The sequence below is a fragment of the Vicia villosa genome, unplaced genomic scaffold (assembly GCF_029867415.1).
Source record: "Vicia villosa cultivar HV-30 ecotype Madison, WI unplaced genomic scaffold, Vvil1.0 ctg.000077F_1_1, whole genome shotgun sequence".
Classification (NCBI taxonomy): Eukaryota; Viridiplantae; Streptophyta; class Magnoliopsida; order Fabales; family Fabaceae; genus Vicia; species Vicia villosa.
The window spans coordinates 1,437,473-1,449,213 of record NW_026705001.1 but is presented as its reverse complement, the minus strand read 5'-3'; the positions used below and the strand labels follow the sequence as shown (position 1 = coordinate 1,449,213).

Sequence of the window (11,741 nt, the reverse complement as noted above, 5' to 3'; positions counted from 1 at the left end):
TTACAACCCTTGAAAGTCCTAACTGAAGCATGGTTAGCTCGAAAGCGTACTGTCACAAAAAGGGTATCCTGACTCCTTAAAGTTTACCAAAAATCCTGAGTTGATATCATGTTTTTACAAATATCACTTTCTTACATACCTTGTTTTACTAAAATTGTTTTTAAACTCCAAGACAGACATATGCATTGCATTTTAATGAGTGTCATTATAAAACAATTTTGTCTACGTAATCTCAAATGTTGGGCATCAGGAAGAATCTGCATGGGGCATAATTACCGACTAAAAGTCATCCCAACATATAAATTTGCAGAGACATCTCGTATGCATGACTCGATCAGCAAAAAACTTGTTTATACAAGGGGCATGACATATTATTATCCCATCTATTGGGGGAGATCTGGTAACAATTCATATAATCTCTCAGAGGCACTGAATAATCAGAAGCTAGTCCATCACTGGGGGCATGTCGCATCAGTCACAAATCTCAACAAATGCTATTTAGCCGCTAGCGTCAGATGATGTCATTATCGGTCTCTTCCTTAAAGTTCTAATTCCAAATTCACGTATCGAGCATACCAAGCTATTGATTCCAGGGGCATGTATACTCTCGCAAGTGTTTTTCAACAGCAAGTACTCAAAGACAAGGGGCAATGGAAAATTAAAAATCCCTGGGAACTTTCCCCACAGAGCAGTTTTCATAATATATCCCCACATAGCAGTTTAAGAAGTCATTTCCAAGCAATCTCTTCCCAACAGAAACTTAGTTCCCCAACAGAGTTTATACCTCCGACACTGCCGGTTCTCCAACTTCTTCTCTAGCATGGTTTATTCAAACTCAAAGTTGCCGCTCAGAAATCGGGTCGGATATTATGCTTATTTCTCTTGTCCCCAGGATACATCAGGATCAGATCACTCAAGTCAATCTCATCCCCAATCGAAGATCAAAAATCCCCAGCTGAATATCATCGAACAAAAGACAGGAATTCTCTTGTCATTATCTCCAGTAGCACACAGAGATTTATTTTCTCAACCAGCAGCTGCTATACAAAAATTATCAATATGCTCCGACTATATAGTCCATCCCTGCAGCATTCATAAATACATGCATAACATACATTACTCTCGTTTATTTCGAGAATCTCAACACATGCATCATAACATTGCATAAAACTAATCTTTCTCTTTCAGGTCATTTCATAATCAAAGGAATATTATCATCCAAGTACGGTGCAAATACCATCACATCAACGATTTCACCTCAACACTCAAGACAAATACAATTCTGACACTTCGAGCCTTTCTTCAGGAATAATTCAGAAACAATCAAAGAACATCCTATCCTTTCTAGGAGCCTTTCTAGGTAGTCTTCTCTAAGACTTTAATCAGCCTTTCTAGGTAATCTTTTCTAAGATGTTTCATATCCTTTCTAGGTAATCTTTTCTAAGATGACTCATATCCTTTCTAGGAACCTTTCTAGGTAATCTTTTCTAAGATGTCTCTTATCCTTTATAGGAACCTTTCTAGGTAATCTTTTCTAAGATAACTCCTATCCTTTCTATGAGCCTTTCTAGGTAGTCTTTTCTAAGACATTTATTAACCTTTCTAGGTAATCTTTTCTAAGATATTTCATATCCTTTCCAGGAGCCTTTCTAGGTAGTCTTCTCTAAGACGTTTATTACCCTTTCTAGGAGCCTTTCTAGGTAGTCTCGTTTGAGACATATCATATCCTGTCTAGGAACCTTTCTAGGTAATCTTGTCTAAGATGTTTCATATCCTTTCCAGGAGCCTTTCTAGGTAGTCTTCTCTAAGACGTTTATTGCCCTTTCTAGGAGCCTTTCTAGGAAGTCTCGTTTGAGACGTATCATATCCTCTCTAGGTGGTCTTCTCTAAGACAGTCCCGTTTAGGCTAGTTTTGTTCAAAGACATATCTCAAACCTCTCAGAGATAATCTTACCATCTCTTGCCCTTTCAAGGGGCCTCTCCGTTAATCTTCTACAAGACAATTCTTCCCAAGCATTGGCAAAAGCCTAAACTCCTTTGCATCAGTCAGAAATCTACCCTATTCAAGAACCTCTTCAGGTAGTCTTCTGTAAGACATTACTTCATTTTAATGAATCTCTTCTTCAATCGATGCATATGATCCCGTCTGAAAAACATCTGCTTTAGAACAACAATTCTTCAAACATCTGATGGCATCTTCAAGCCCATCTCCAACAAGCGCCTTTCAATACCTCAAGCTCGGATATAGTCTAGCGTACGACTTATCCTGACTTTCGTACTTATCCAGATCAGGTGGCATCTTTAAGCCCATCTCCTACAAAAGGTCCCTTGCTTCAGCTAGGGCAAATTCCTGGGTATTCTAGTGTTCAATCCTCTTCTACCCTCAGATTCCGACTGGCGTACAAACCAGTCTACATCTTCAGATATAAGAAAATTGAACAGGGGCAGCTGTCATACCACAAAATTTGCCCATTACTATTTCTCCTATTCAAATTCAAATCTCAAAGACATCTCTCCTAAGCAAAGATCAGAGAACTAGGGTTTTTGTCGTTCAGAAAGAAAATCAATGAATCAGTGGCTCCAAGACATCCCATATGGCTCAAAATATCTCACATGACCTCTATGAAAAGTATCGAGTCTCAATTCAAGGGAATGGTCACTTAACTGTTCAGAAAATCAACAATCGACTAGTTGACCTGAAAAGTCAACTGTGGTCAAAGTAAAGTCAAAACTTCTGATTTTTTGTCGGGATCCTCATATTGAAGTATCATTCACCATGTGATCAAGAATTGATCATGATTCATCAAAGAAAGATCAAAAATCAGCAAATCAAGAAGTTTCTAAATTAGGGTTTTGTATAGGAAAAGTCAACTGAACTTTGACCAGCCATAACTCTCACATGGAACATCAAAAATTTTCCATCCAAAGCACATCTTGAAGGAAATTTGATTCTCTACAAATTTGTCTCTCACATGCCAAGTCTAAAAATACTTCATTTAAGAGATATGGACCAAAACGTTATAGGTCCTTTTCAAAAGTCAACAAAAAGTCATATTTTTCAAAAGAACACACAAGGAGCATGGAAAATGATTTTGATATGAGACCAAAGACACTGGTTAGAGGATTCTCTAAAGTTTCTAAAAAGTCCTAGAACACTTCCATATCTCAAATATTGAGAGAGATACACCTTGTCAAAGTTGGGTTATTTTGGAGGAAAAATGTGAAGAGAAAAGGTTCAAAACTCCAAACATTTCCAAATGGGCCCATGTTCTTTTCATTCAATCTTCATCTTAAGCCCATGCACGTCCCAAAACTATATCTCACTATTTTTATTATTTTTACTAATTATTTTATGGGTTTTATTTATTTAAAATCATAATTTAATCATGTAAAATAAAAAAAATAAAAGATATGATTTTACTTCAATTTTAGGCCAAGGATTCAATCAATATATTCCCCTAAAATAAGTCAAATTGGTGATGAAAAGATTGATTTTGGACAAATTTAGAAAGATTTCAATCAAATTTTCCAAAGTTGCAAATCAAAGATTCAATAAAGATTTGTTTGGTTTTACAACCCTAAATGGTTCTCCTATAAGTACATGACAAAATCAGAGAGCAAGGGTTACGAATTCTGGTGCAAGAACCCTAAAACCGAGTTCATAATATTCAAGAAAATTGAAATTTGTTCTTGAAATTTGAGATCGATTAAAGCAGATTTGAAGGCTCAAGCGCATTCCTGGAAGACTCCTGAGCGATTCACGATCTCTACCAAGTCCAGAAACGGCCAGATACACGTTCAAATAAGCCACGGTATAATAGGTATGAGGTTTTACAGCTAACTTGAATAAGCGCTGTAAAAGATGAATCGCAGGATCAATTGGAGAAGACGATGGCGTGTCAATGTGCCATTCGTCCATTCAAATTTCGCGCGCAGCTTTTTATGTGATCGAATTGTTTTTTATATTCTTTGAGGCGCGTGTGATAATCAACAGCAGCAGATAGCTGAAGCGGTTAGTGAGCAACGCTATTCACCTAAGGGTCAGGGGTTCGACCCCTTGGTTTTGCTTCTATTTTTCCATGAATTATATCACAGGATTCTATGCGCCTCATATTTAAAAGAGTACCATACATCCTCACCTTAGCACCGTTGGATGATACTCACCCAAGATCGGACGTGTCTGAAGCAAGAAGAGCATACCATGGTTCCCCATACACGCCACACTGGATAATTCGGATTGACTTTTCAAATGCACTCCGACTACGCGCCAAGTCAAAACAAAAGTTAAGTTCTATCCTTTCCTTATTTAAATTTTCTTTCACCTTTTATTTTTAGGGTTTGATCCCCGCTGTAAATGAACTCCTCCTACACTTACTTCTTTTTCTATTGTCAGAGTCAATGCTTCAGGCTACCTCCAATTATCAACCTTCAAAAACACGAAGCTAAGTTTCTTTTACCCTTTTTCTTTTATTTTAGGGTTAACCCTAATTGTCTCTGAACAAATAATACACTCACCCCTTCTTCTGTTTATTCTTTTTTTTTCAGGGTTTGTCGACCGCCAAAGCTACAGTGTTGGTAACCCTAAACCCTAACCTTAATATTTTATGCTTTATTATTACTTATGTCAAACCCTATTAAGGGATCCGCTGGTTACAATTTCCCTCCCCCGTATTTGTGTGATTATATTATTTAAATTGCGTGGTTAGTAATTTAGGGACTGTGATCTTGAACTGAATTAGAGCCATTTAATTATAAGACAATATATTCTGAATTGAATCACGTGATTGGTGCACACACGCACTCTTTTGGGGTAACCTCTCTGTTGCCTTGTTGCCTTGTTGCCTGTTGCCTGTTGCCTTTATGTTTGTTTTGCAGAATAAGCCATGTCCCTCGAATATGAGGATACCTCAGCCATGCTGCCTCGATAACTAAAGGTCATGCGACCCTAAATGATGCTGCCTTCGATACACAAATATGACCTCGACCCTCGGAAGTTGCCTACGAAAAAAGGCTGAGGTATCTTCTGGCTGCCTACGAATAAGGCTTATTCTGATCCTTACCTTAGACTACCTGCCCTCCTATGGCATGGGACAGTCTTATGGCAAAGGATATTTCGATGACCCTTCTACCTCCAAACGAAAGGCTTCCTGCCCTCTTATGGCAAGGATAGACTCTTTCATTCTGAAAGACTAAAAAGAGACCTATCATCTGAGTTTAAGGTGATTGCCCCTAATTGCCTTGCCATGCTCTATTTTTTATATTCTTTTTTTCAAAATTCTTCAAAAACTGGCTACGCTCATTTTACGAGCTAAAGTCCATTTTTTTCCTCTTTCATCTACATTTTCTGAAAACGAGCAAGCAAAGCAATTAAGAGCCCATGGAAAACCATGGATGCAAAGGGTGCCTTACACCTTCCCTTTGCATAAATTACCCCCCGAACTTAGATTTCTTTAAAAGGTTTTTTTCTGTTTCTTTTAGCCTTTCTGAATTTGTTTGGATAAAATAAAAGTCGGTGGCGACTCATGCTTAACCGCGACATTTCGATCGATTATAAAAGTCAGTTCACCGTATTACAGACCTACAGCTGCGATTTTCTTCTTCTGCAAAACAAAATCTCTTTCATCTGGGTATTAGAGGTATGAATTTACTTTGGCACTCTCTCTCTGCTTATTGTTGTAAGCTTCCACTCTCTCTCTGCTTATTGTTACTCAGATTCAATTTTATTCACTCTGCTATAATTTCAGTTGTATGACATGATTAGAATTTAGAAACTGTTATGAATTGAGTATTAGAATTTCTGTTCTTGGAACTTTGAACCATTATTAGAATTTAGAAACTGTTATGAATTGAGTTTATTTGATAATTTAGAATTTTAGTTATTGGAAGTTAGAACTGTTATGAATTGATGTTGGATTGAAGGCTAGTGTTGTTGGTAGAATTGGGGATGATGTTCTTGTTTTGAAGGTTTTGGGGAGTCGTGAGGAAGTTAAGGTTAGGGTAGAGGATGTTGCTGAATCGGGTTCTTGTATTACATGGGAAACATAAAGGTGCCTTTGGGAGTCATGGTACAATAGTAATACATATATTAATACAGGGCAATAAAAGTTATAGCAATGTAGATACTATACATAATTTAAGCATGTTAATAATTGCCGGTTTGCAATAGTAGGGAGACATGATAAAAAGTATGAAAAGAAACCAAGTATCTATTATGTTTTCTCATGTAATGCAATGAAAAGTAACAATTGTTACTACTGCCAAATATCCTGAATTAAACAATTTGGAATTCCAGTTCGCAATGAAACCATGTATCCCGAATTAAAAATTGTCTAATAACAGTGACAGTAATCCCATTTTTATAATTAAACAAAGTATCCCGCATTAAAACACCACTACTGCCAAGTATCCCATTCTTTACATTTCTAAAAACAGTAGCAATGTAATCTCCTTCCTAAACAATTTGGAATTCTCTAGAAATAGTAGGTCTCACATTGATAATTAGTAGTCTTGTATCATATTATGCATTGAAACTTTTTTCATCATGAAACCATGTATCCCTGCAATTGTTAATAAGTCTCAATTGCAAATGTTTTTGAGACATTATACATGAAACTGTTGTGAAATCGTTTGAATGTGTTGTCCATCAGCTACAATTTTGTTGATAACCTGGTTTATTTGAGAATTTGGCATGGATGAAAAAAATGTATAAATAAAAGAGAAATACAAATATTTTTATTATGTATGCATGTATGTTAAGTGGTGGCTGTTATTTTACAAGTATGATGCAACTATTTTGATTAGGAGTTGTTATAGTAGTCTGAATTTTATATAAAAGTATAAGTTTTGAAGTTATTTTACAATTTGCAGAAATTTCAGGGGGCTATAATTATTGGATCTGTTTTTCAAGCTTTTCTCGGATATACTGGACTTATTTCACTCTTAATAAGGTATAATTTTATGATGTTCTATGCTTGTTTGTTTTTCTTACTCGTTTTTATTAGAACATGCTTCAATGCTTCATTGTTTCACCAAACATGATTTACTATCATGTGGACTTAGGGAATATGCATGTCACTCTTAGTATTGAAATAATTCAATTTTAATACTGGAGCTAACTCTTATTAGCATTGTGATAAGAGAGGACATATCAAATTAAACATTGAGACTATAACTATAGTAAGTTCATGCAAATGTATTTTTAATGGGGTTCCCATGTGATAGGTTTGTAAAAAAATTCCCCTGCTTGCCTCCTCCAGACAGTGTTTGGCAAATTTGCTCTAAATATATTTACATTAGCTGGATAAGAAATGTATTTTGAAGTACTTTATAAATACTTTAGAAGGAAATCCTATATATTATTTGGCTGTTCAATAACTAAGTAGGAATTTGAAGTATCAATTTGAAGATTAAACATTATAAATAAAAGTAGTATACAAATTGAACAAAGTAGGAGACAGGATTCTGGTAACATAGAACAAGCTGAATCGCCTTTTATAAGATTAGTATTATAAATAAAAGTAGTATACAAATTGTATAGTTGTGATTGCAAGGAGGGTACACTACAAACATAAGAGTAACCACTTGATTTCTAACAAAAACTATAGTCATGTTATCTACTTTCAAAGAAGAAATGAAAGAGGCTCAAGAGCTTTGCTCATTATTCCGACATGTGATATATTCTTGATGTCAATTTCGTTAATCGTTAAGTGATGAACTTACTAACTTTGTGAATTGAATTCGCCATAGGGGTTACTTGTGAAGAGTGAAAGTTTGACCGATTTTGTTTAGCTTAATTAAGACATGGATAAGACATGGATGAATTCAAACCGATTGTCGAAACAGTATGAGAAAGGGGTATGGGAATTCGTTGAGTTTGCGGTTGCGCACTCCGAAGACCCGCTTCGGGACTGTTTTTTTATCGGTTTTGCTTCTACCCGTAATCAAAAGTCGGGCTTAGGGTCTGAATTTTGGAAAACCGACTTTATTTTTGAGTCCGTGGGGACGTTTTACCATAGCCATGTAAATTTCGTTCAATTCCGACAACTTTCTTTTTTGACGCTTATTTTGATTTGTACCGATTTCGTTTCCGATTTACTTGTACATGCATGGTTTGACTTCCATTTGACTTGTATAGATTGTTAGCTTATTAATAGTGTACTAATGTGCTTTAGTTTGTTTGATACAGGTTCAATAGCTCCGGATAGAGATGCTCCTAAAGAAAACTCACAAGAAAACTCACAAGAAAGAGATGCTCAAGAAAGAGATGCCACGGATACAAATGCTCCACCTGATACTGAAGCAAAAGAAGTTGCACGAGGCATCACCATTATGAAGGGAATCATTCGACATAGAGACCAAGGATTAGTATACCGTTTGGATTGGAATTCTGATAAACAAGCAATTGGTCCTAATTCTGCAAAGTTGACAAGCTATATTGGTACACTTGTTCGTATGCATATTCCGGTCTCCACAGCTAAATGGAATCTGAAAAGCGAAGAGTTGGATGCGAAAAAAAAAGCGATTTGGGACGAGCTTCAGGTATATATCATATATGGTTAATTGTTGTTATTATCTTGACGATAAATTGTTTAAATTACATATACTAACACACTATGCGTATGTTTTTTTGCAGAGGACTTTTGAGATACCAGATGATCGTAGACGCTACATACTTAGTTTGGCCGGCAAAAGATATAGAGGGTGGAAAGCTTTTTTGACAAACACCTATCTTAAGGATAAAGATGGAAACTTTCTTGAAGAGGCACCGGGACGGCCAAAAAAGTATGAGATCTTCATTGGTGAAAAAGATTGGGCTGAGTTTGTAAATCAAAGAGATGAAGATTTTCGGAAAAGGAGTGCCACGAATAGTGCGAGAGCATCCAAACCCGCGTATCCATACAAAAAAGGGCGTATGGGATATGCACGCTTAGAGGATAAACTTGTAAGTAAATAGAAATGCATTTTAATTAATTGTCTAAATGTGTTTTATTTGACGATTTTATCATTTGTGTCAATGCATAGTTAGAGGAGTCTAAAAGTGAGGAAACTTCACTTCCTGAACATGTGTTGTGGAAGGAAGCTCGTGTGGGCAAGAATCGAGCTGTCGATCCCGATGTTCAGAGAGTTTATGCTGAATGTGTAAGTATAATACTGTGTCTTTAATTAAATCAAATGTTTTTTAATATATAAATGATTTTTTATCTCCACTAATAATTATTGAAATGTAAATGAATTACAGGAGACATTGTCGCAATCGGTGTCCACCAGTGAGGACCAGGATGATAGGAGCATACTTAGTAGAGCACTAGATGCTCCTGAGTATCCCGGTCGGGTGAGGGGTAAGGGTCATGGTGTGACTCCAACCTCTTTTTACAAGCATCCTAGGAGAAGAAATCCTTCAAATGAAGAAGTGTTGCAAAAATTGGCGGAATTGCAAGCACAAGTCTCTGAATTGCAAAGAGATAAAGATATGTATATGAGAGAAAAGTGCAATACTGCATCGGTGAAAGAAACTAGTGATAAAGCTAGTTTCAACTGTCAAAGAAAACTTCCCGAGGTAATTATAAATTTATTTTCCTGACAAATTGTTCTATTTTATTAACGATAATGACTTTATATTTACTATTGGTTTAGGGCATTTCTTCTTGCCAACTATACTTATCGGCACCGTATTATCGCCTAGTTGGCAAGGGAAAAGTGCACAACACTGTAGGAGATTTACTTCACCATAGACCGCTCCCGGATGGACACCTGAAAGTATCGGTGGATGTTGTATTAGATCATGATGCGGTGCTACCGGTACCTGACATGGTCTCAGAGACGACATTGCTGCGAGATGCAATAGGGTCATTTGTTGCATGGCCCTCGGAGCTCATTATCATTGGTGATGAGGTATATTCAAAACCATTATGAATCATTTAGTTTTCGAATGTCAATTTTGCACCGTTACGTTAATTATTTTTTACATTTTAATTTTAGACTGCTCCTACAAAACCCGCAATTAAGGGCAAAGGGATTTTACAGGAGGAGGAGTCTGTTGCATCACTAAAAGAGGTACATTTAAGGTGTTAATATATAATTTGAATGTAAAACTCCATGATTTTATATTTTATTGATCGTTATTTAATTTTTAGGCATCTGCTCGGGAGTCACAACAAGTGACACAGGTCGTTCGTAGCGTACCGCCTAAGGGTCCTCCGAAGCAAGCGGCAAAAAAAGGTGGTGCTTTTTTTCCTCGATATCGGACGACGCTCGGAACACTTGTTGATATGTCCGATTTGAAGGAAGGTGCTCTCCGTCAAATCAATATGGAGGAAGGTATCTTTGGTGTTGAATTCATTTCACATATTGCAATAGATGACTTGGAAGAGATTTTTACACAAGAACAACTAGGCGTCGCTAATATGCACTCGTACATCCGGTAATATTCACTTATCCGATATATTATTTAATTAGTCGAACAATTTATTTACACATTATGTTTATTATGTTTTTCACTCATCCGCTAATATGTTTATAATGTTTTTATTTAAGGTTGTTGCATGACAGAGTGTTGCGCGGGACTGCATTGTCAAACAGATTCCGTTTCGTGTCTTCCACCCATTGCAGCGGAATGACAATTGATTCGGAACCGGAATCAGTTAGACAGCGCCTAGTCGATAGATTCATGTCATCCGGCAATACAGAAAGTCTGATTCTTTGGGCGTATAATACCCGACCAATAGGGTTAGTTTCTCATTCTTGGTTCATTTAATCTTTGTTTCTTTTGCGTAGCAAAATTTTTATATAACCTATTGTTTTAATTTATAGAGCACACTGGTTGTTGCTTGCTATCAACCCGATAAGAGAAGTTGTATATTTTCTGAATTCGGTAGATGGTGAGTGGAGCAATTATCCGGCTATGAAGGAAATTATTGATTTGTAAGTGGGATCGTTCTAAATATTCTTGTATATTTATATATTTAATTATTTGTGAGATTGATCTAAATATATGCTTTTATATTTTTGTTAGATCAATACAAGTGTTCCGAAGTCAACGAGACGCACAGGTATCCCAGACTAAATCAAACAACATTACTTGGATCAAAGTGCAGGTACATTATTTTTCACAATTTTGCTTATAATATTTATGCTACTTGATAAAACAAGACAACTATAAATTCTTATTTGTTTTCTATGTAGTGTCTGATACAGCGGAACAGTTCAGACTGCGGATACTTTGTTTTGAGGTTTATGAAAGAAATCCTTCAAATGAATCAATTAGAGATTCCAATCACGGTATGGATTTATAACTTAATTAGATAACTTCTTATAATTTATTACATTTAACTAAATCATTCATATTATGTTTTTATTCTGTAGTACTTTGACGAATTCCGTGCTGCTTCTTACCCGAAACTTAAGTTGGAAGAAATCAAAGAGGAATTGTGTCAATTTTATATTAATCAACTATTCATGTAGTAGGATTTGTGTCGATTTGAAGAGAATATTATAGTACTCCAGAATATATGGTTACTAACTTTGTTCATATTGTTGCCAATTAATATTTGAAGTATAATATTGTTGATGTTAGAGATTTAGTTTGATTGACATAATGATGTATATATATAATTTTGGATATTATAATGGTATTATACTAGTATATATATAGTCCTATACCTATGGTTGAAAATATATCGTCGAAAATATATTACTGGTCGAAAATATTACAGGTTGAAAATATATTACAGGTCGAAAATGTT

General features: G+C 35.9%; 1 protein-coding gene across 1 annotated transcript; it reads left to right on the top strand.

The window, feature by feature from the left end:
• Positions 1-8,246: 8,246 nt before the first annotated feature.
• LOC131623669 (uncharacterized) lies at positions 8,247-9,014 on the top strand. Its single transcript, XM_058894678.1, has 2 exons — positions 8,247-8,538; positions 8,633-9,014. The coding sequence occupies exons 1-2, from the start codon at positions 8,329-8,331 to the stop codon at positions 8,951-8,953; spliced, it is 531 nt and encodes a 176-aa protein (XP_058750661.1). The 5' UTR covers positions 8,247-8,328; the 3' UTR covers positions 8,954-9,014.
• Positions 9,015-11,741: the final 2,727 nt, after the last annotated feature.

What these genes read in the sequence shown, in the direction of transcription:
- LOC131623669 (XM_058894678.1), top strand. Translation starts at nt 8,329, where the DNA reads ATGAAGGGAATCATTCGACATAGAGACCAAGGATTAGTATACCGTTTG. An exon ending in CGATTTGGGACGAGCTTCAG is followed by an intron (nt 8,539 to 8,632) that starts GTATATATCATA and finishes GTTTTTTTGCAG; the next exon opens with AGGACTTTTGAGATACCAGA.